The sequence below is a fragment of the Guillardia theta genome (genome assembly GCF_000315625.1).
Source record: "Guillardia theta CCMP2712 unplaced genomic scaffold GUITHscaffold_162, whole genome shotgun sequence".
Classification (NCBI taxonomy): domain Eukaryota; class Cryptophyceae; order Pyrenomonadales; family Geminigeraceae; genus Guillardia; species Guillardia theta.
In genome coordinates, this window is record NW_005434513.1 from 39,084 (window position 1) to 62,470 (window position 23,387).

The 23,387-nt window shown below is 55.1% G+C and overlaps 6 protein-coding genes across 6 annotated transcripts; 2 read left to right on the forward strand and 4 right to left on the reverse strand.

The window, feature by feature from the left end:
- Positions 1-214: 214 nt before the first annotated feature.
- On the reverse strand, positions 215-4,296 carry GUITHDRAFT_147586 (hypothetical protein; the record flags this gene model as incomplete). Its single annotated transcript, XM_005820835.1, has 5 exons — positions 215-591; positions 785-1,147; positions 1,183-3,040; positions 3,064-3,786; positions 3,871-4,296. The coding sequence occupies 5 exons, from the start codon at positions 4,294-4,296 to the stop codon at positions 215-217; spliced, it is 3,747 nt and encodes a 1,248-aa protein (XP_005820892.1).
- A 197-nt stretch (positions 4,297-4,493) lies between these two features.
- Positions 4,494-5,387, forward strand: GUITHDRAFT_80963 (hypothetical protein; the record flags this gene model as incomplete). Its single annotated transcript, XM_005820836.1, has 1 exon — positions 4,494-5,387. The coding sequence occupies one exon, from the start codon at positions 4,494-4,496 to the stop codon at positions 5,385-5,387; it is 894 nt and encodes a 297-aa protein (XP_005820893.1).
- A 3,019-nt stretch (positions 5,388-8,406) lies between these two features.
- Positions 8,407-9,369, reverse strand: GUITHDRAFT_80990 (hypothetical protein; the record flags this gene model as incomplete). Its single annotated transcript, XM_005820837.1, has 1 exon — positions 8,407-9,369. The coding sequence occupies one exon, from the start codon at positions 9,367-9,369 to the stop codon at positions 8,407-8,409; it is 963 nt and encodes a 320-aa protein (XP_005820894.1).
- Positions 9,370-10,787: 1,418 nt separating this feature from the next.
- GUITHDRAFT_158867 (hypothetical protein) lies at positions 10,788-14,625 on the forward strand (the record flags this gene model as incomplete). Its single annotated transcript, XM_005820838.1, has 12 exons — positions 10,788-12,937; positions 12,986-13,109; positions 13,161-13,277; positions 13,325-13,423; positions 13,468-13,553; positions 13,604-13,812; positions 13,859-13,976; positions 14,065-14,135; positions 14,184-14,245; positions 14,292-14,378; positions 14,427-14,507; positions 14,551-14,625. The coding sequence occupies 12 exons, from the start codon at positions 10,788-10,790 to the stop codon at positions 14,623-14,625; spliced, it is 3,279 nt and encodes a 1,092-aa protein (XP_005820895.1).
- An 80-nt stretch (positions 14,626-14,705) lies between these two features.
- Positions 14,706-17,364, reverse strand: GUITHDRAFT_155902 (hypothetical protein). The gene is made up of 11 exons (XM_005820839.1): positions 17,324-17,364; positions 16,895-17,170; positions 16,645-16,681; positions 16,432-16,470; positions 16,212-16,248; positions 15,979-16,021; positions 15,779-15,803; positions 15,500-15,540; positions 15,250-15,293; positions 14,991-15,026; positions 14,706-14,792 (listed from the first exon to the last, which is right to left on the reverse strand). Exons 1-2 carry the CDS (start codon positions 17,347-17,349, stop codon positions 16,900-16,902), a joined length of 297 nt encoding a protein of 98 aa, XP_005820896.1. The 5' UTR covers positions 17,350-17,364; the 3' UTR covers positions 14,706-14,792; positions 14,991-15,026; positions 15,250-15,293; positions 15,500-15,540; positions 15,779-15,803; positions 15,979-16,021; positions 16,212-16,248; positions 16,432-16,470; positions 16,645-16,681; positions 16,895-16,899.
- A 1,964-nt stretch (positions 17,365-19,328) lies between these two features.
- On the reverse strand, positions 19,329-20,993 carry GUITHDRAFT_119900 (hypothetical protein; the record flags this gene model as incomplete). The annotated part of the gene is made up of 2 exons (XM_005820840.1): positions 19,329-20,758; positions 20,801-20,993. 2 exons carry the CDS (start codon positions 20,991-20,993, stop codon positions 19,329-19,331), a joined length of 1,623 nt encoding a protein of 540 aa, XP_005820897.1.
- Positions 20,994-23,387: the final 2,394 nt, after the last annotated feature.

The following is a 23,387-nucleotide window of genomic DNA, read 5'->3' on the forward strand; positions in this document are numbered from 1 at the left end:
CCGTTACAAGCGCATTTTGAAACGGTCACTGGCTTGACTAAAAAAGGGACAGTGTCGAACGAAGGGTTGACCTGTCAACGATACTCAAGTCAATAAAGTTCTCATTATTGTCATAATTGTCATAATTGTCATAATTGTCAGTTGTATTGATCAGAGAAGTTTCATACTCGGCAAGCAGTTGACAGCTACACTGACATGTTGAGAGAGACGATCGTCACAACCGTTGAACCGTCATGGCGGCAGCGATGCCAGCTGGCAGCCATGGGGAGGGCAGGGCAAACGCTGAGCTCATGGGGACTGGAGCGATGACAGTCTGACTGACAGTCACTGAGCTGACAGAAGAGACTGAGTGCCCGGCATTGAGCAGGTTGTCTTGCTGGCTGACAGCTCTGTCGAGCTTCTCTTGGGTGATGCTGGTCGTCTTGTCTTGGTTGGAGGATGAAGTCACAACAAGGGTAGTGATGTCTACTCCCCCTGTCTGCCTCCTGCCTCCCGCTGCTGCCTTGGCTGAGCTCGTGATGGTAGTGTCTGGGTTGTCGACAAGCTGCATTGCGACGAGCACGGATCGTTCGATGGACTTCTTGATCTCTCCTGCTCCGAGGTCAGATCAGGGATGAACGAAGGCAGAGAGAGCCTGGGAGGAGGGCGCGAGCCAAGTGGAGGAGGAAAGAGAGTGGAGGAGGAGAGAGATTGGGATACGGAGGGGAAGATGGAGATTGTTCACCGGCATAGTCGGAAACTTTTTTCCCTTACACCTTGGCGACGAACGCAGCTGAGATCTTACTGGCGCTAGGAGGAGTCTGACTGATGGCTCCACAGTCCCCGCTCGAAGAGCATGCGATGCATCTGGAGTTGGCGTCCTTGTAGTAGCCGCTGATGCATGTGCCCCCGCACTTGCCGTCTGACTTGGTGGTGCAGGTGACAGTCCCGACACAGTGAGGGTCTTTGGGGCAAGAGACGCACAGGCCAGAGTCATCCTGGTAGGAGGTCGGCCTGCATGAGCGACCAAACGTCATGGCGAGTCTGGCGGTAGTGGAAGCGTCGCAGGAAGGGGGCTGGTTGTTGTAGAGGATATTGGACTTATGCAGCTGATCCTGCTGGTCGTTGTAGTCCCAGTCCAGCTCCGTGTACTGCAGCAACGCCACGCCTGACCGCCTTGAGCTCCAGGCGTCCCAGGGGAACGAGAAGCTTGTCGTCGCATGTCTGTGCTCGCCTTCGACAGCCAGGGCGTCGTCAAGCCCATGTCAGCGACGATGCAGGAGACAGTCTGGTCGCTTCCCCTCAGGTCGCCAATGGACTCCAAGGTCGCGGCCATACTCATCAGGTTCTCCCCGGAGACTTTCATCCTCATGGCCACGTCCATTCCAGCTCGTGACACCGCAAAGTGCTGGAAGAAGCTCGGGAGAGAGTTGTCCAGCAGGTCTCGAGTGCTGGCAGCGCCGGTGAGGGACAGGAGGGCTGACTGTGAAGCAGCTCGAAGACTTTTGGACCTCAACGTCGACTGCCCTTGCGAAATCTCAAGGCTGATCGCTGAAACTCCGCGGTAGTCAAAAGTCAATGAGCCCGAGTGATCCATGTCAAGGTCGATGCTCCCAGCGGGAATGCAAACGATGGTTGTGGCAGCTCCTTCCAGCAGGTTCTTAGCTGAGGTCCATTCATAGTCTCCTGTGCCCATGAGCAGCAGCTGCTCCTTTCCTTCCTTCAGGAGCTTCAAAGAGGCGCCATAAGGGCTTCGCACCCATCTCAGTCTCCCTTCAAGGCTCCACTCGGACCATCGTTCCTTGTTCACGATGAAGAGGCTCGAGATCCTTCCTCGCAGCTCGTTCGAGTTTGACGCGACCTCTGCCCCCAGGTCAAAGTCGAGCAGCTGTCGGCCTCGGAAGGCGTTTCGGCACATGACATTGACAGTCGTGACGCCAGAGGATGTTTGAAGATTCCCGGCTAGTCCCAAGTCAATCACCAGCTCCTTTCCCAGCGACACATTCATCAGAGCTCTACCGTACGTACGTTCGTCAGTAGAATCGTCAAGCTGTACGTAGGACGATAGCCAGGGAGAGCCATGCAGGTCACTCACAGCGACATGCCCGGACCTCGGAACCATCCGTGACGAGTCAAGCTCTGCCGCCATCGAGCCCACGACGTTGACGACATCCGATCCGACGTGCCCCTCGAGCGAGCTGAAGCCGCTGACAAGCTGATCTAACATGGTCCCTGTCCGCGTCATGTTCATCTTCAAAGGCTTCCCCTGCCACGTCCCCACCAGCCCCGGAGCTAGACGAAGCCTCCTCTCGTCTCTCACCTCCTGGCACCTGCTGTTGCACGAGAAATACTTGCCTTGCTCTAACACAACCGTCTGGTTGCACGCGCTCAAAGAGTCGTAGCCTAGAGTCAAAGCCAGGTCTCCCTTCGCCTCAAGGCTTACACTTCCTACTGACGGCCCCAGCAAGAGCCGAGTAGAGTAGCTCGCCACAAGCTCCGACGATTTCTTGCTGGTTTTATCGAAGGGCAGCACTCCAGCAACGGCAGCATTGGAGCTTGGGCATGAAGGGCTGCTGGAGTAGGACTCATTGCGAGAGCCCTTGGCCAGCAGAGAGCCTGTCCAGCTCAGCACGTGCTGATCTGGGAGAACGAAGGTCACGTTGCCTTGTCCGGCAAGTAGGTGATGGGCATCAATACTGCCGGTCACAGACGCGTTGAGCAGGATCAGCTGCTTCCGGTCTTCGCTGATGCGCAGGTAACCTTGATAGCAGCTTTGCGGCCAGGCGGCGCTCAACGAGGTGTCAAAGAGATCAATCTCAATCAGCAGGGTCAGCCCGATGCTTCTAGGAGCCTCCAGGGACGCGCTAAGACCCAGCTCTGTGTGTAGTAAAGTCTTATCGTCCCATTTGACATCGGCCGAGAGGTCGATCGATCGATCGCTCCCTATCAAAAGACGTATTTTGAGCCTGTCAGCTTGCTTCAGGGTGTCTTTTCCCGTGAGGTTCAATTGCAGCTGGTTTTCGCTGGAAATGAGTTGACCATGAATATTCCCATCCAGGAGCTGAGAAGAGCCAGAGGCGAGACCGGGATGGCCACTAGACCGAAGATGTCACTATCACCGCTATCACCGCTCCTGTCCTCCGTGAGCCAGCTGCCCTGTAGTGAGTACAGCTCCCGGTGACGAGTCGACATGGTGGAAGAGAAAGTCCTGTTGATGGGCAGGTCGATGAGGTAGACAGCGTCTGATAGCCCCCTTCCTGCCACGTTCCTCCACTCCCACTCAGCTGTCCCTTTGTCGTCCATAAGCTTCATCATGGCGTACAGTGTGTCGAACTTGTTGGGGCTGCCGGACATTTGGGCCATGCCTACATCGAGCTGAAGAGCGTGTCTGACCCACACGTCTCCATCGGCATCGACGTTGAGGTCGCAGGAAACTCTCAGGGAGTCTTCGTTCACATCACCTAGGCCGGTCGGAACTTGACTCGTCCTAGCCAGGAGGCTGAGGAGGCTGGAGCGGTCAATCTTGCTGAGGCGGGTGACATTGGCACGGGCATTGAAAGCAGGGACGCCTTGTCCGGACTCGAAGTAAGGGTTCTCAGCTAGGGTGAGGATGACGGAGGGGAGATACTCTGAGTCCAGCAAAGGCAACTTGGGGACCTCGGAACACCCTAGAGGGTTCTTGGCATAGCTGGCACAGAAGAGAAGTTTCCAACCGTCCACAACGGTCACTTCGAGGCATCTTTCATTGCCATCGGCACCCAGCTGAGAACGACGATGCGCTTCATCGGTGCGACCTCTCTTGCCGACCTAAGGCTTGATGGCGTAAGTCGTCTGGTTCCCAAACAAGGAACTGAACAAACGCGCGCTAGAAGGGGAGACGGTGGCAGTCACTGCAACTCCATACACAGGATGAGTTGTGAGAACGTTCATAAAGACTCCGATCGCTGGCCGCAAACTGCCCGCACCGCACTTTCCTCCTGCACAGGTGATGAAAAGATTCGCTCTGGACTGAGCCTGGCCCTTTCGCTCGCTCTCCTGCCCGGCGACAACCAGCCAAGTCGTGGGCAACGTCCCCACTCTGAGGAGCGCGTTGGACGGGTCAGCACTTGCAGCGGGGTCATCGGAGAGTTTCCCTTCAAATGCGGAAGCGCTGACGTCAAACGAGATCTCAGGAATGTGCAGGTAAACAGCCGAGATGACGGGGCTTTGGAGGAGAACGAGAGGTAGTTTCGGCCTCACCAGTAGCACCTCGCGATTCTTGTCAACAGCAAACATGTTTGAAAGGCCTCGCATCAGTTCGCTCGCCCACTTGCGCATTCTCTTCCCGTCGGATTCAAAGGTCTCAGTACGATTTGGGACACTTGAGATTTTCAACAAGGTCCAGGAGCGTAGCGGTTTTCGCTGCCTTTTCATTTTCCTAGTATTTCATTGAGGCGGGTTTGTTGGATTTTTCCTCATCCTCCTTTGTTTGCTCCGGTTTGCCTTTTCTTTTCAGTCAATAAACGAATACAAACATGTCGGCTGTCGGCAGCAGCAGGTCGAGCAAGAAGAGGAGACTGGAGGGATCAGACGAGGCGAGAGAGGAGGGAGGAGAAGAAATGAACGCAAAGAGAGCGAAGAAGAGATCGCCAACACGAAGAAGTACATGCGAGCATGGACGACGGCGATCGCAATGCAAGGGCTGCGGGGGCGGCAGCATTTGCGAGCATGGACGGCGGCGATCGGTATGCAAGGACTGCGGGGGCAGGAGCATATGCGAGCACGGGCGGGTCAGATCAAAATGCAAGGAGTGCGGGGGCAGCAGCATATGCGAGCACGGGCGGGTCAGATCGGGATGCAAGGGATGCGGGGGGGGCAGCATATGCGAGCACGGGCGGCGGCGATCTCAATGCAAGGGATGCGGGGGGGGCAGCATATGCGAGCACGGGCGGGTCCGATCGGGATGCAAGGGCTGCGTGGGCAGGAGCATATGCGAGCACGGGCGGGTCCGATCGGTCTGCAAGGAGTGCGGGGGCAGGAGCATATGCGAGCACGGGCGGGTCCGATCTCAATGCAAGGGATGCGGGGGCAGCAGCATATGCGAGCACGGGCGGCGGCGATCGAGATGCAAGGAGTGCGGGGGCAGCAGCATATGCGAGCACGGGCGGCAGCGATCGAGATGCAAGGGATGCGGGGGCAGCAGCATATGCGAGCACGGGCGGGTCCGATCGGGATGCAAGGGCTGCGGGGGCAGCAGCATATGCGAGCACGGGCGGGTGAGATCGGTATGCAAGGGATGCGGGGGGGGCAGCATATGCGAGCACGGGCGGGTCCGATCAGGATGCAAGGAGTGCGGGGGGGGCAGCATGTGCGAGCACGGGCGGCAGCGATCGAGATGCAAGGAGTGCGGGGGCAGCAGCATATGCTGAGCACGGGCGGCAGCGATCGAGATGCAAGGGATGCGGGGGCAGCAGCATATGCGAGCACGGGCGGGTCAGATCTCAATGCAAGGACTGCGGGGGCAGCAGCATATGCGAGCACGGGCGGCAGCGATCGGGATGCAAGGGATGCGGGGGGGGCAGCATATGCGAGCACGGGCGGGTCAGATCTCAATGCCAGGACTGCGGGGGGGGCAGCATATGCGAGCACGGGCGGGTCCGATCGAGATGCAAGGGCTGCGGGGGCAGCAGCATATGCGAGCACGGGCGGCAGCGATCGGTCTGCAAGGGATGCGGGGGAGGGAGCATATGCGAGCACGGGCGGGTCCGATGTCAATGCCAGGTCTGCGGGGGCGGCAGCATATGCGAGCACGGGCGGGAGCGATCGAAATGCAAGGAGTGTGGGGGAGGGAGCAGCAGGTACAAGCAGGGGAGGAGCTGATCAGGTGCGGACAAGATGTTGCTGTGTAGCAGGATGACCGGCTTGCAGGATGAGGAGGTGGGGGCCGGGGGGTAGTTGGGTTTGTGCTAGTCAGATAGCACCAGAGCGTTTTATTGAGTTGAACTATCCAGTCGGGAGCATATGCTCGTGTGAACTTCATACCTCTACTCTTCACCTTTGTGTGCGATCCAGCGGACTCCGAGTGCCTTGAGCACTCGCTACGGTAGACGTCTGCAGCCCGTGTAGCTTCGGGGGTACGGGTGGGGTCCCTCATCCTGATAGAAGGAGGAGCAGAAGCTCGTGAGGAGCGAGAGCTTGCGCGAGGGCCAGCGGGAGTCTGCCCGTACAGCAAGGAGCACCAGACCTAGCCCTTGTCTCAGCCTGCAGGAGGATCAGCTGAGCTACAAGACTCTGTTCTCTCCTCTGAAGCCCTCAAGGTCTAGTGCAGCGATGGCTACCATCTCCGATGTACTCTTTCACTCCCGGTCCTACTCGCAGCTCCTTAGCGCCGCCGGGCTGTCAGAGCTGCACAGGATACTCTACTCCCGTGTGAACCTGCTGAAAAGAACCACCTCTGGAGGTCTTTGTCGCAGGACTAGTGTACCCGTGGTGGTCAAGCTGAGAGGACGGGTTCTCTTTTCTACGAGAGAGCAAGGCTTCCTCTCCAAGTGCTGATGGGATGTTCAACTTCTGAGGAGAAAAGGTTGTCAACTTCCAAACAGAGGACCCCTGCATCCTTCAGCAAGGAGCACTACCCCTAGTCCTTCCCTTAGCCTATAGAGGATCAGCCTCTTCAGCTAGACGGGCTGTTCTGTCTTCATATTGTATGCCTCTGATCTAGCATCGCTAGTCAACTCGACATCGCTACACTTCACCTCTTCATCTGATCCAGCGGAGGTGACTTGAGCATTCGCTCTAGACGTCTGCAACCCGTAAGGCTTCGGGGGGTGGCACGGGGCATGCCGTCGGGTCGGCGTCAGGAGCTTCCTGGAGGCCCCTCTCCTCGCGTCATCGCAAGCAGAGTCGCCGCTACTGCCGTTGCTCCATCCGCGAGCAAGGCGGAAGGTGGTCGTGCTTATGCTTGCGCCTCGCCTCTCAGCATCAGTGTAGACACTGCAGTAGCAAGCCGAGCTGAAGACTCACTAGGGTCAAGAGCAGCACATACTACAGTGCTACACCCACCTGGCTCCTGATTCAGCTACACTTTCCACACTGCTACCCACGGCATGGGAGTGGAACTACCCGGGTACGGCCCTGGAACTGACTGTACACTGAGCACTCGGGACCTGCCGCCATAATCTTTCAGTAACCGCCGACACTCTATCCCAGACAAATCATGCAGCAAACACTACCACATAGCTCCTTCTTCTCCTCCTTCATCACCTCTCCAGGTGCTCCCTCCCTGCTATCCGCCCTCCCTGGATATCCTCGCTCACAAATCCAGCAGAGACCCTCCTAGAGGTCTCACGCGGACCTCCCTCATGTCGGTATGCCATGAGGAGCCACACCCTGGTGTTCAGTCTACCTTCCCTGTGCTCCTCTACTCCTCTGTGTCGTGACTTTAGCTCCGTCTCGAGCGACTTGGACGGTCTTCTCGTCAAGGTGAGCTGTTGCTGTCCGCATGACCGTCATACCGTACAAGTCTATTCGTACTACTGGCCTCCACCTGCCCTGCCGTTTCTATTCGTTATTCTATTACCACCAAGAGGAGGCCTTCCTAGCCGTCTTGCTAAGGTCTTCTCATGTCTGGATGCTTGGGTTTCACATCCTAGCATACAGTCTATCTCTCATGTGCTTCTCAACCCCTGTTTCGTGTGCATTCAACTCGGTCTTGAGCAAAAACTGTCTTATTGCAGCTGAGGTCAACATGATATTTGCATTATTTCAGCATGGTAAAAGTCTAACAAACTCGTACTCCGTCACTCCCTCCTGACCGCGATAAGTCCAAAAACAACCCCTACCCATCTCCTCATCATGAAAGCCGGTCGTCCTGCTACACAGCAACATCTTGTCAGCGGATGATCAGCTCCTCCCCTGCTGGTACCTGCTTTTCCCTCCCCCGCATCCCTTGCAGACTCATCTCATCCGCCCGTGCTCGCATATGCTCCTGCCCCCGCACTCCTGACATTCCGATCAGACCCGCCCGTGCTCGCATATGCTGCTGCCCCCATATCCCTTGCATCCCGATCGGACCCGCCCGTGCTCGCATATGCTCCTGCCCCCGCACTCCTTGCAGACCGATCGCTGTCGTGTGTGCTCGCATATGCTCCTGCCCCCGCATCCCTTCCATACCGATCTCATCCGCCCGTGCTCGCATATGCTCCTGCCCCCATATCCCTTGCAGACCGATCGGACCCGCCCGTGCTCGCATATGCTCCTGCCCCCGCAGCCCTTGCAGACCGATCGGACCCGCCCGTGCTCGCATATGCTGCTGCCGCCCCCGCAGCCCTTGCAGACCTATCGCTGTCGCGTGTGCTCGCATATGCTGCCCCCCCCGCATCCCTTGGATCCCGATCGGACCCGCCCGTGCTCGCATATGCTCCTGCCCCCGCATCCCTTGCATCCCGATCAGACCCGCCCGTGCTCGCATATGCTCCTGCCCCCGCATCCCTTGCATACCGATCTCACCCGCCCGTGCTCGCATATGCTCCTGCCCCCGCATCCCTTGCAGACCGATCGGACCCGCCCGTGCTCGCATATGCTCCTGCCCCCGCACTCCTTGCATTTGGATCGCTGCCGCCCGTGCTCGCATATGCTGCTGCCCCCGCATCCCTTGCATCCCGATCTGACCCGCCCGTGCTCGCATATGCTGCTGCCCCCGCACTCCTTGCATTTGGATCGCTGCCGCCCGTGCTCGCATATGCTGCTGCCCCCGCAGTCCTTGCATCCCGATCGCCGCCGCCCGTGCTCGCATATGCTGCTGCCCCCGCATCCCTTGCAGACCGATCGGATCCGACCGTGCTCGCATATGCTGCTGCCTCCGCATTCCTTGCATTTGGATCCCCGCCGCCCGTGCTCGCATATGCTCCTGCCCCCGCATCCCTTGCAGACCGATCGGACCCGCCCGTGCTCGCATATGCTGCTGCCCCCGCATCCCTTGCATCCCGATCGCCGCCGCCCGTGCTCGCATATGCTGCCCCCCCCGCATCCCTTGCAGACCGATCGCTGCCGCCCGTGCTCGCATATGCTGCCCCCCCCGCATCCCTTGCAGACCGATCGCCGCCGCCCGTGCTCGCATATGCTCCTGCCCCCGCATCCCTTGCAGACCGATCTGACCCGCCCGTGCTCGCATATGCTGCTGCCCCCGCACTCCTTGCATTTCGATCGCTGCCGCCCGTGCTCGCATATGCTGCTGCCCCCGCACTCCTTGCAGACCGATCGCTGCCGCCCGTGCTCGCATAGCTTTCTTCGTATTCGTTTGGTTTCCCTTTCTGCTTCAGATCTGCCCCCCTCCTTTTCTCTCTCTGTCTTCGTGTCTGCTCCCTCCAGCCTCCTCCTCTTGCTCGACCTGCTGCCTCCTACAGCCGACATGGCTCTGCTTCTGTGGTAGCTGCCCCCGTGTGTGGCAGCGCCCAACAACACAGTCCGCCTCAGAAATCACGGCTGCGGCAGCCCCCGGGCCCATCATATGGCAGTCCGGCGGCCCGGCGGCCAGGGCCGGGCGGGCCTGCCAGTGGCTCCGGGGCGGACTCGAGTCCGAGTCGAGTCGTGGCACCGGGCCGCGGCCCGGCCCGGCTCGAGACTGGACCGCCGGGGGGGCCGGGGAATCGAGACGGTGGCAGGAGGGGTTGATGTCAGTGATGCACTCGGATTCAAAGTTAACTTAACTGGCGGAGCAGTCACTCAATGAGGAGACTGGGGGACCGTACTTGTCCTGCGCGCAGACCGGCGGTACTAAGGGAAGGTATCAGTTAAGTTTGGGGGAACTTAACTTTCAGTTTGAGTAAAAGAGGAGACTCAGTGAGACTGTGAGAGGAGAGGCCCTTGAACGAACCTTTAACTAAATAATAAGTTAGAGGAAGGAACAGGAAAGAAAAATTGCCCACCAGACATTTTTTTTCATTTTTTATTTACCTGTTGGTTGGTCGATCGATCCATTTTTTTGGCGCCAAAAAAAGAAAGAGGGAGGTGGCAGACTGATGGGGTAGGGGTGCGAAAGAAAGATCTCGAAGGGTGGTGTGGGCCGAGAGACTGAGAGATAAGGTGGGGTAGTCAGTGGTTGTTGAAAGTTGAGGATCAGATGAATGCAAATATTTACTGGAGTGCTAATTATAGAAACTGCCATCTCAAGATGTAGACTTTAGAGAATCAATCATACACTGATTGACCAGGTAGGGTGGTGCCAATGATTGAAGAGGTAGGGTGGGTCTTTCTCAGTGGGGGTAGGGTGCAGGAGCGGGAATGCAAGAGGATGTGTTAGCCAGGAGGGGGCGATGGTAGGGAGGGAGAGGGATGGAAGGGAAGGGAGGAGAGGTAGAAGGGGAGACAAAGTTGAGTTGATGCTGGGAGGAGAGGAGAGGAGAGGAGAGGAGAGGATGCTGGGATGAGGAGGGGAGGACATGATGTGAGTGAATTCCACAGTGAAGACAAAGAAAAGAGCACTGGAGTAGGCCGGTACGAGTGCACGATGCCAGAATGATCGCTCGAGGAAGTGGGGCGACGAGAAAAGATGCTCGGGAGAAGAGCATAGGTTACGACGCCTATGTTAGCAAGTTTATGTAAGAAGGATTGTCAAAAGAGGTGAGATTTTGCGAGAGCAGACAAAAACAGAAGGGAGGGGAGGGGCTAAGAAAGAGATAAGGAGGCGCGGGATCCAAAGGATACGATCCCTCTGGCAGTTTTGAGATGAACACGGACAGAGATATCGCATGGTTCCCGCTGTTTGGTTGGATTGACCCTGCCAGACGCCATGGAGTGTTTTTGACATTGGGGTACAGGTGTAGGCTACGATGCACTGCTATGTTGTGACAGCCCATAGGGCTAGTTGTGCACAACTCTCGGTTCGAGGAAGCTTCACCGGCCCCAAAGACACCAACCTCATCGTCGCCAAGGGATCGCGTCTGGTCATCTACACACTCACACCTGAGGGGCTCCAGCCGGTGCTGGACACTGGGATCTACGGCAGGATAGCAGCGATAGAACTCTACACTGTAGCCGGAGCAGAGCGAGAATCTCTGTACATCTTGACGGAGAGGCTCAAGTTCTGTATCGTGGAATATGATAGCAGTACTGGTGAGCTGATCACAAAGGCCATGGGTGATGTTCAGGATTCAGTTGGGAGGCCGGTCGATGGTGGGCCCATAGCGCATATTGATCCTGAACGACGGATGATCGGCTTTCTGCTGTATGACGGACTTTTCAAAGTGATACCCATCGACACAAGGAACGGTCAACTTCGAGAGGCTTTCAACATCCGGCTTGAAGAGCTTCAGGTCCTCGACGTTCAGTTCCTGTACGGGTATGCGCAGCCAACTATCGTGCTGCTCTATCAGGATCCGAAAGAGATGAGACATTTGAAGACATACCAGGTGTCTATCAGAGACAAGGATTTCATTGCGGGGCCATGGAGTCAGACAGGAGTGGAGATTGGAGCCACCATGATCATTCCTGTGCCCACTCCCATTGGAGGATGCATCTTACTGGGCGAACAGACCATCTCGTATCTCAATGGAGATAAGGGAGACACCAAAACGATTCACATGGACATGACTGTCATCCGAGCTTGGGGAAAGATTGACGAGGACGGCAGACGGTATCTGCTGGGGGACCACCTTGGCCAATTGTATGTTTTGGTGTTGGAATTCGATGGAAACAAGGTTCTTGGTTTGAAGTTAGACACTCTTGGTGAAACATCCAGCGCTAAGACGATAACATACTTGGACAGCGGTGTAGTATTCATCGGCTCCTGCTTCGGAGATTCTCAATTGATCCGACTCCATCCAGACAAGGATGAAAATGACAGCAATATCGAAGTCCTTGAATCTTTCACCAACCTTGGACCCATTCAGGATTTCTGCGTCGTCGACTTGGAGAGACAGGGTCAAGGACAGGTGGTGACATGCAGCGGAACACTGAAAGATGGCAGCCTGCGTGTTGTGAGGAATGGGATCGGAATCAATGAGCAGGCAGCCGTGGAACTACCTGGAATCAAAGGACTTTGGTCTCTGAGAGAATCGATTGACGCTCAGTACGACAAGTACCTCATTCAGAGCTTCGTCAATGAGACTCGAGTGCTGGAAATCGCGGATGAAGAACTTTCAGAAACTGAAATCGACGGATTCGATCACAACGCCCAAACGATCTTCTGCAGCAATGTTCTTGGGGATTGCTTGCTGCAAATCACCGAAGTCAGCCTGAGACTTGTTAGCACCAAATCGAAGCAGCTCCTGAAAGAGTGGTTTCCTCCAAATGGCGAGCGAATTACAGTGGCTGGTGGCAATGTACAGCAGGTTGTGCTTACGTCTGGGAAACGCACTTTGATCTACCTCGATGTTTCTAATGGTGATGTCACCGAGGTGAAACGAATCGAGATGGATCAGGAGATTGCTTGCTTGAATTTGAATCCTCTTGGGGAAAAATCTGATCACAACAAGAGCGATTTTGTGGCAGTTGGACATTGGAATCTTTCGTTGTCAATGCTCAGACTCCCTTCCATGGAAGTCGTCTGCACTGAAAGCATCGGAGGGGATGCCATCCCAAGATCACTCCTCCTAGTCACCTTGGAAGGTGTTGACTACTTGCTCTGTGCTCTAGGAGACGGTTATCTGTTCACCTTTGCGATTGATGCTTCAACTGCTCAGATAGGAGAGCGAAAGAAAATCTCATTGGGAACTCACCCAATGATCCTCAGCAAGTTCATGTCGAGAGGAGCAACACACGTCTTCGCTGCATCTGATCGACCCACAGTGATCTACAGCAACAACAGGAAGCTTCTGTTCTCCAATGTGAACCTCAAGGAGGTCACCCAAATGGCCCCGTTCAACTCAGAAGGATTTCCAGACTCGCTTGCAATCGCTACAGAGACGAGTCTCCGTATCGGTGTGATTGATGACATTCAAAAGCTTCATATTCGAACTGTATATCTAAGGGAACAACCAAGGTGAGGCGTCGTTATCCCAGATTGCGTTGTTGACAGTCCCACTTCCAGGCGGATTTGCCACCAAGAATCATCCAAAACGTTCTGTGTTGCTACTCTCAGTATCAGGATCAATCGGGACGGAGAAGAAGTTGAGGAGCAGTTCATCAAGCTCTTCGATGATCAGACTTTTGAGGTTTGAGTTGTGTGCGGATGAATCTGAAGCCTCCTCATTGTTCATCTTCAGATTCTTGACACGTACCAACTTCAAGAGTTCGAGAACACTTGTAGCGTCGAATGCGCATCCTTTAGTGATGACCCAACTCTGTACTACATTGTTGGAACTGCGACTGCGGTACCACAGGTGGGACAGGCTCGAAGAATTGTAGGTTGCAGCCTGACGGGTGGTAGGAGTCGGAGCCCAAGGAAGGAAGGCTGTTGGTATTCGAAGTGATCGATAGGAAATTGCACCTGAAAGCCTCCAAGGAGATCAAGGGGGCTCCCTATCAGGCAAGAATGGAAGTTGGGCCGGAAGCCCGTGACGGCTATGACAGATTAAACCGTTCAACGGAAAATTGCTGGCTGGGATCAACTCAAAGATCGAGCTCTTTCGCCTGTCCGACTCCGACACGGGTCACATGTAAGACTTGGAAGTCATGGAGCTTTCGTGGGTCTGACAGGTTGGGTCAGGGAACTTGTATCGGAGTGCTGTCATCGCGGCCACATCCTTGTGCTCTACCTTCAAACGCGCGGGGATTTTATCGTTGCGGGCGATCTGATGCGCTCAATCTCACTGCTCACCTACAAGCAAGTGGATGGTCAGATCGAGGAGATCGCGAGAGATTTCAATGCCAACTGGATGACTGCAGTGGACATCCTCGACGACGACACATTTCTGGGTACTTGATTCGATGCGGCCTCTCAATGATTTGACAGACTGCTCAGGGGCCGAAGGATACTTCAACTTGTTCACAGTCAGAAAGAACACAGATGCAACATCCGACGAAGAACGCGCGAGGCTTGAAGTAGTCGGCGAGTATCACCTGGGGGACATGGTGAACCGGTATGCTCCACATCGCCCTCTCGAACCTCCAATGGCTGCCCTCCATCCTGTCTATCCTGTTGCGTGAATTATGACAGTGACATCGCAGCTTCCAAAGGGGATCACTTGTTCTTCGAAGCAGTGACACGCCGACAACAGACACCATCATATTCGGCACAGGTCTCTTGCTCTGAGCGAAGAGATAGGGGAGGTGATGCCGAGTCGCAGTGAACGGGATGATCGGGGTCATTGCCGTGCTCTCCAAGGAGGAATACGAGTTCTTGCTCAAAGTAGGACGGGACAGCAAGTGTGACGTGCCTGACGATGGATGCGCAGGTGCAGGATGCGTTGAACTTCGTCATCAAGGGAGTTGGGGGCCTTCGACATGAAGACTGGCGATCCTTTGAGAACGAGCGGACGCAGGTGAGAGGGTCAGACTAGTTCAGCATCGTGTGACTTTCAAGTTGGCAGGGAGCGCGGGCACCCAAGGGCTTCATAGATGGAGACTTGATCGAGTCCTTCCTGGACCTGAGAAGAGAAAAGATGGAGGAGGTTTGACTTGTTTCTCGGCTCCTTGAGACTCACACCCTTCAAGGTCTGCCACGCCATCGGCAGCATCACAGTGGAAGAGCTCTCAAGGAAGATCGAAGAGCTGCAGAGGCTACACTAGCGCATGAGCAAGGGACAATAAACGCAAGCGACGACAAGTGTGCGGTCTATCTTCTCACATCGATACACTCATCAGGAAAGGACATGTTACAACATTTTATTTAATCCCTTTAGCTAACAGGGTTTAATTCACTCGGGACATGTACGTCCGTCCAAGACTCTCCAGTCCTGCTTACGACTTGTCAGATTGCTCGACTTCCCTTGGCTTCCAAGACAAGCAGAGCAACAAGTCGATCAGGAGGCATGTCCGCACTGGCTTAGAACGGCAGCCTTGCACAGAATCATAGTCGATCATTTGGGGAAAGAAGGTTTGCTCCTCACGCCGACAGCACCAACAGCATACACGCAGACAAGAAATTTCGTCACCTGTAGCGAAGGGAGCAAGGTCTTCGGGTCAAGGCCCTGCAGCAGGCAGTCAGGCAGGTTGCTGGGAGCAGGTGAGGAGGGAGGGGTGGAGGAGGGGAGATGGCTCAGACATCCAAGGAAGATAAGGCTCTCATAGAGTGCGACCCCGGCTAAAGGCTCTCACTCTAGAGGGGTCAACTGCGAATGTTGATGAGACGAAAAGTGTATCGATCTTCGCCATGACATGTGTGGAGCAGTAAGACGGGCGGGCGGTACTAACCATTCTCATGCGGCCAACAACCCGACAGGAAGCTTCATGATCGACTGCAAGAGACGATTCAGACAAAGACACGGCGCGGGTGTGCATGTAGACTAGCAGAGCAACAAGTCGATCAGGAGGCATGTCCGCACTGGCTTAGAACGGCAGCCTTGCACAGAATCATAGTCGATCATTTGGGGAAAGAAGGTTTGCTCCTCACGCCGACAGCACCAACAGCATACACGCAGACAAAAGGTCAAGCAAAAATCACCTCTATCTCAAGATTCCAAGCTTGCGACGGGAGCTCTTGACCTGAAGACGATACGGTCAGGGCCAGACTCAGGCGGGGTAGGAGGGAGGGGGAGGAGGGGAGATGGCTCAGACATCCAAGGAAGATAAGGCTCTCATAGAGTGCGACCCCGGCTAAAGGCTCTCACTCTAGAGGGGTCAACTGCGAATGTTGATGAGACGAAAAGTGTATCGATCTTCGCCATCGTAGGGGAGGAACAGGGAGAAGGGGGGGAGAGGACGAGGAGGTAGTGTAACCCACCATCATCATGTTCGCTCTCGAGTTCCTGCGATCAACGAGGTCAGGCAAGTTCACGTGGGTTGACAAAGACAAGAGACAACAAGGTTGAGGTCAGGTGGTTGATCCTGATAACTTGTATCATCATCAACGCATCAGAGAGATTCCCATCTTTTGTCATCGTCCCTCAACTCCCCACACGCATCAAACGCAGCTCAGCTCACCTCCAGCTGAGGCAGTCGACGCGGCAGCTGACAAGTTCCCAACCTGCAGGGCCACATCAGCACGGGGCCATTGTAGTCAATCGGGGAGGGGGTGGGGGAGGAGTTCCGATCAGATAGGGAGTTTGGCATTTCCACTGTCTATCAACACCAAATAATTTTCTGCCTGGGGCGACAACTTCGGTCATCAGGTCGGAGTGGGAAGGAGGACACAAGGAAAGAGGCAGCAAACCGACCTTGAGCTGGACCCGACGAGGAGCAGAAACTCGGTATCTGTTGCAGTATATTGTCAGGGCACAGCAACACAAGAGGAGGAGGAGAGGAGGGTGGGCACGTGCGTCAGAATAAATTTACACACATTGAACAATCAGCATTCGGATGTCAGTCCGCCCGTTCGCTTATTTCATCAAACGCAGAGAGTGGGGTGGAGTAGGTGAGTTCCAAAGCTCCCCTAACCTTGTGCTTGCACCATGTACCGAGGGCACATCTGGCTCACTAGGAAACAAGCATGTCAACTAGGAAGAGAGCTGCGCAACATGGGGGGAGGAAGGGCAAAGAACTCAGATAAATCAAAGGACGGTAACTTCAAGATAGATCAGAAGCAGAACTGGCAGAATCCTTTCTTTCTTCACCGCTCGTTGCCAACAACAACACAGGGAACATCAGCACCTTGCTCTCTGAAAACCCAACCAGACAGAAGACTCCACTGTGAAAACAACAAAATTGCCATCAGAGTAAGTGGGAGCAGGAGGTGAGGGAGAGGAGAAACAACTAGTGCGAGGCTCAGGCAAGTCTGGTGTAAAGTTGTAATCAACGCGCAATCATAGTTTTGAGGATAGGTTGTCCTCACAGCCTCACGGACACAAACACATAGGGCATCAAGACAAGACAGCAGGGAGAATGCGATTTCACTCCTCACCTCTTTCACTTCTGTCCTGGAAGCTTGTTCGGATCCATGGTGACATGTCGCGTTGGGTCGATGTTCATTGCGTACTCCCCGTCTCCCTTCCGCTCTCCTTGCACGATCTGATGTCTCAGCATCTCCTCTGCCTCGTCCACATCTTGCATCAGCTGCTTCAGCTTCTCTGGATCCGACACATTGCGGTTTTCAAGGAAGTATCTCCTCAGCTCCCTCCTTGACTCTGCGAGCATCAGCAGGTCGTTCCTGAAGACTAGCTCACGAGCTCGCATCAACCTGACAACAAGATCAGAAGACATGCAAGACGCACCATCCCCTCCTCTCCTCCCTGTTTTCACACCTCTCCCCCGCAACTCGCCTCCTCGCTCCTCGCTCCTCGCTCCTCTCTCCCTCCTCCTCCTCTCTCCTCTCTCCGCCTCCCTCCCTCACCTCCTGTACGCGGCTCGTGCAGCCATGGAGTCGATGCAGGGGAGGGAAGCTTCTCTTCTTTATTGCAAATCTGAGCCAGGTGGGTAGGAGGGGGGGTAGGGAATATTTCATCTGTATGGTAGGTAGGGTATATATCGTTAGTAGGGGTGGGTGATCTCCTCTAGAACACCTCGCATTCTACTCTAAAATGTAGGGTGGGGTGATACAAAAGTGGGGGTATATTGTGACAGTACCGGTACATTACCAGCATCCTGGACGTCCGATTGGAAAGGGAGGTGGGGTAGGTCAGGTATCTGCACGTGCAAGGCACGAGGCTAAAATTAGTCAACCGCGACTGAAAGCCGCTCAGCTGGCCGACCGTAACTGGGTAGGCCGGGCCAGAGGCCGGGCCCGGGCCGGCTACCGTGCCCGGGGCCCGGTACGACTCTCAGAGATTGCACTCAGACTCGGAGCTGCGGGGCAGGAGAACTAACCGGCGTGTCGCAATCTACCACCTCTCTCTCTCTCTTGCTCCTTCGTATCTGCTCCCCAGCGACCTGAGGCGCCAGCAGCCGGCTGATCGCCGACCGTACCGGTCTTCCCCGGTACTAGGTGTGGGGGACGAGGTGAAAACAGCGCTCCAAGGCCACTGAGATCATTGATGAAGAATCTGGAGAGCCGGGGCAACGGGGTTGTGGAGCTCATGTCATCACCCAAAGAGCTCAGCACAAGTAGGAGATGTAAGTCATCGCTTCTTGTAAGTCATCGCTTCTTGTAAGTCATCGCTTCTTGTAAGTCATCGCTTCTTGTAAGTCATCGCTTCTTGTAAGTCATCGCTTCTTGTAAGTCATCGCTTCTTGTAAGTCATCGCTTCTTGTAAGTCATCGCTTCTTGTAAGTCATCGCTTCTTGTAAGTCATCGCTTCTTGTAAGTCATCGCTTCTTGTAAGTCATCGCTTCTTGTAAGTCATCGCTTCTTGTAAGTCATCGCTTCTTGTAAGTCATCGCTTCTTGTAAGTCATCGCTTCTTGTAAGTCATCGCTTCTTGTAAGTCATCGCTTCTTGTAAGTCATCGCTTCTTGTAAGTCATCGCTTCTTGTAAGTCATCGCTTCTTGTAAGTCATCGCTTCTTGTAAGTCATCGCTTCTTGTAAGTCATCGCTTCTTGTAAGTCATCGCTTCTTGTAAGTCATCGCTTCTTGTAAGTCATCGCTTCTTGTAAGTCATCGCTTCTTGTAAGTCATCGCTTCTTGTAAGTCATCGCTTCTTGTAGGCAGGTGGTCAGCACCTGCTCGGTGAAAATACAGCACAGGCAGAACATGTTGTCGATCTGGGGAGGCTGTGCTGGCGGTAGCGGCTTCCTCGGGTAGGTGACGTTCTCCTGGTCCGCATTCATGCCATTGAAGGTTTTTCATGTCCATGATCGGGATGCTTCATTGGTTCTATCTTGTTCCCCTCCAAACATCCTCCAAGACCTTCAGGCAGCAGACCAGGAACAAGATCAGGGACGCACAGATCGCACCCGGACCGCCGCCGTCCCCTTGCATGTTCGCCGGCATATCCTGGTCATCCATGATCCGAGTCACATAGTCGTCATTCATGCGCACGGGCAGCAGGGGGGATCATTGCAGGTCGAGAAGTCGTTTCTCGACATGTATCGAATGCCCGCCCCTGAGAGCTCGGATCAGAACTCCACCCCCCCGTCCTAGGATACTGATCCGCTGAACGAACCCGTCATTGAGGAGAATCGACATGTTGAAGATCCAGTTGTTCTCGCACCAATTGGACTCTTTCAACTGCACAATATCGTTCCCGCTCCTCGACCGAGAGAGCTCGCGTCCAGCTGACTAAGTGCTGATCGTTCCCGCTCCTCGACCGAGAGAGCTCGCGTCCAGCTGACTAAGTGCTGATCGTTCCCGCTCCTCGACCGAGAGAGCTCGCGTCCAGCTGACTAAGTGCTGATCGTTCCCGCTCCTCGACCGAGAGAGCTCGCGTCCAGCTGACTAAGTGCTGCTGGAGACAAGCCCGTTACGAGTCAATGAGCTGCTGGAGATCAGCGAGCCTGTTGGTCTCGCCATAGACTTCTGCGTACACGTCGTCGATATCGACGTAAAGACTTCTCCTCGCTGGATCCCTTGCCCCCGACGGATCCAAGAACAAGTCGTCCCAGTGGAACTCGAACCATCGACCTGTGTGGTAAGAGAGGAGAGGAGTAGACAGGATCGCGCGCAAGCTCTCATTGTAGAATTGCTTCGGTTGTCGTCTGATGTGCTTGCTCTGCGCTATGAACATCGCACAGCACGACGCGAACGGGATCGAGGGTCCGCTCTTTGTTCGTCCGAACCTTCTTTCTATGCTTTCAAAGAGCCTCTTTGACTGCTGGAATACCTCTGGAGGCTCCTCCCACACCAGTCGCCGACCTCTCCTGTCCCACGGCTTCGATCGCTCCCTCAGCGAGATTACAGCTCGATAGATTTTATCAAGCACTGCTTGGCTCTTTGTGTCGTGTATCGACCTGTTCGTCTCCCTCTCGTAGTCGTTCACTGTATATGAGACAAAGCAGAGCGGCTCACGAAGCTCGTGGCAGTAGCAGCTGTTCAACGTCACCGGATTCTCATCTATGAAGCCTACGAGCGACGAGTAGGCCGCAAGCTTCGCAATCTCCGGATACACAAGCGCGCCGCTCTCTCTGTCTCTCAGACGCGAGGCGACCAGGAGGTAGAACGCGCGAGATCGCTTGAAAACCGGCCTCAGCTGGCTGTGCCAGCTTGTATGTCCATGATCGTGTAGGAAGACGGTCATGGAGGGAAGCTTGTCGTAGTACTCCACCATGTACGCCAGGTACACTGCAGCCTCGTTGCCCTTGTTCGGCGCCAGAAGCTTCTCCTGCACTGTGATGCCACATGGGAAGCCAGCGACCAGAGGAGACGAGAGCATCCCTGCTAGGTTCAAGCCCACGTCAGCTCGCCTGTAGAGCAGCACGAGGCTGTTGGTCAACCCCATCAGCCCGACGTCCTCCACCACCCTCATCGTCGGCGACGCGTCTCGCATGGCGACCACGACATGTACCTCTCCTTGCGGCAGCGCCTGACTGAGACATCGCGAGCTCGGTTCCTCTACCTGCATTCTCGATCTCAACGACTCGGTCTCCCCTACGTTCATCTCCCGCCATTCACACAGAGTTTCCCCTGGCGTGCAGATGCCGTGCGAGAAGAAGCTGTCCAGACAGTCACGATACCTGCTTCGCGCGTACTCGAGAGGCCTGCACATGGACCATGCTCCTGCCAGGTAGCAGTAGTTGCTCGTGACGTTCGCCGCCTTCGCCTGAGACGCAGACAGCAAGCGCGAGGACGGATCCAAGCACAAGAACTCTCCGTTGCTGCATATTCTCCACGATTCCTTGCCCGTCAGACAGTCTAGTCTCGGACTTGGGTCATTGAAGCCTTTGAGGCTAAACCCTGCTCAAGCATCAGCGTCGGGTCGTCGCTGCTCGGGCTCACCTGCTACTTGCGTGCACCTGTACACTGAGCCGTCTAGGCTACATGCTCGACTTTGGCGCCGAGTTTTCATCTTGCTGTTCAAGCCATGAAGGCTGGCAGGCCGAGGGTGGGAGAGGTAAGTCAGCACCGCCGCCTGCAGCACCAGCATGCCTCCCCCTGCCCCTGTCAGCCAGCTCAGCCGCCACGAGGGCATTAGCGCTTTCCCGGACCTACGAGGCAAGTCCGCCCCATGATCATTCATAGACAGAAAAACAATTTCACAGGACAAAATCTCAACAAGCGGGACAGCGAGGAGGACGTACGCTTACATGGTGCTGTAGGTTCGTTCTCCTCCTCCTCCTCTTCCTCCTCCTCCTCTCCAACACTTGCGTCCTCTGGGTGTGCGGAGCAATTCTCTGTCAAGACACTACTCAGGCTCGTGCTCTCCGTCGCAAAGTGGCCTGATCGAGCCTGATCCATGTCTGCAGCAGACATGTCTGCTTGACAGCAGACATGAAGACATTCAGACATGTCTGCTGTCGAGCAGACATAAAGACATTCAGACATGTCTGCTGTCCAGCAGAAAGGATGACATTTGGACATGTCCCCCTCCCCGCAAGGTCTGTGCGTTTTGTCGCGGCAAGGAGAGATCACAACTTGAGTGTTATGGGGCTAACCCTCTGTGTACATGTCTAGACATGTGCTGAAAGCAAATCACTCATAGCCAGCACTGAAGCACTTACTCTTCAAACTTTGGCTTTAAGAAAACTAACAATCAATTTTTACTTAACTTAACATTGAGGATAAAGGTGGTAGATGACGTCGCGTTTCTGGGCTTGACGAACAGCATCATCTACCTGTACCGTCCACACACCTACGAAAGGAGGATCAACAAGACTGTACGAGACCTCAAGAGACAAGACCTTACAACAAGTTTGACTAGAGTCGCTGCTTCGACCTGTCTCGTAGGTTGGCGAACAGAGAGCGTCTCCCAAGCATTTCTCGCAGGTGCTAGATCGGTTTCAAGGCGTTCAGAATAAGCACGGAGACCCGATGACCGGCAGGTTCGGGTTGCTGGTGAACTTAGATCACGACGCTTGATGCCTGGTCCCTAGCTCAACTCCTCTCCAGCAGGAACACGGAGAGGATGAGGGAGAGTCAAGAACAAGGACGAAACGCCGCGTCGGAAGGACGAGGATAACAGAACAAAGATGACGAGCATTGCGAGTACAACACTGTTGAAAGACGCGTCGACGAACATGAACCAAGAGAAAACTTGGTGGAGGACAACGAAGGAGGTCCAGATCCGCACAGCACGATGGAGGGGGAGGGGGGGGGGGGGGGGGCTCAAGAGAAGGAGGAGGCTGTCAGGATCAAAGGAGATTATTGACTCATACTCCTCGACATTGTTTTATTTCATAGAACAGCTGATTCCCTCTGCACACCGTTTCCGAGGAGAGAGAAGAAAAGAAGGGAAGAGAAGATAAGAGAAGAGAAGAGGAGAGGAGAGAAGAGGAAAAAGAGAAGAGAAGAAGAGGAGAGGAGAGGAGAGGAGAAGAGAGGAGAAGAGAAGAGGATATCAGATTCAGATCGGATCGGACGCTAACCCCACCTCACCTCACCTTGATGTGCCGTCATTCATGTTACTTATCTGATCACCTCTCCTGTCCCTACCCTCCCCTCCTCTCCTTCTCCACTCCACTCCGCTCCCCTCTCCGCCCCGCTCCCCTTCGCTCCTTTCCCCTTCCCTTCTCTCCTCCCTTCTCTCCTCTCCTCCCATCTCCCCTTCCCTTCTCTCTTCTTTTGTCTTCTCCTCATCTCTCCTCATCTCTCCTCTCCCTTCTCTCCTCTCCCTACCCTTCCCTTCCCTTCCCTCCTCATCTCGCCTCTTCCCATTTCTCCTCGGAGTCCTCTCTTCTCTCCGCTCCCATCCGCTCCCATCCGCTCCCATCCGCTCCCCTCCCCTCCTCCCCTTCCCTCCTCCACTCTGCTCTGCTCTGCTCTGCTCTGCTCTACTCTACTCTGCTCTGCTCTGCTCTGCTCTGCTCTGCTCTGCTCTGCTCTGCTCTGCTCTGCTCTGCTCTGCTCTGCTCTGCTCTACTCTGCTCTCCCTTTCTCTCCTCTCTTCTCCCCTCCCCTGCTCTCCCTTTCTCTCCGCTCCGCTCCCCTCCTATCTCATCCCCTCCCTTTCTCTCCCTTCCGCTCCCCTCCCCTCCCTTCCGCTCCCCTCCCCTCCGCTCCCCTCCGCTCCCCTCCGCTCCGCTCCCCTCCGCTCCCCTCACTTTCTCTCCCTTCCGCTTCCCTCCACTCGCCTTCTCTCCTTCTCTCCCCGCGGGCTCGCTGTCGAAGTTCCGACTGCGCAGGCACATAACTGCTGGCGTGAGGTTCACTACCCCACGGATGGTTCTGTTAATGTTATCCTTCAGCAAATTCCGCCTGTGCATCAAGAGTAAGAAACCACTTACAGGTTGAACGGACTTCAGTGCAATAAGTAGTGTCACGCTTGACTTTGATGAAACGACCACACCTACTGACATTTTACATGAAAGAACCCAACCTGCTGGGTATGAGTGGTGCAGGCCAAACTCTTTTGTTCAATCGCGTCCTC

Excerpts from the sequence above, each read along its gene's own strand:
- GUITHDRAFT_155902 (XM_005820839.1), bottom strand. The coding sequence starts at position 17,349 with ATGGCTGCACGAGCCGCGTACAGGAG. Across the intron at positions 17,171-17,323 it reads GCACGAGCCGCGTACAGGAG|GTTGATGCGAGCTCGTGAGC; the intron begins GTGAGGGAGGGA and ends TCTTGTTGTCAG.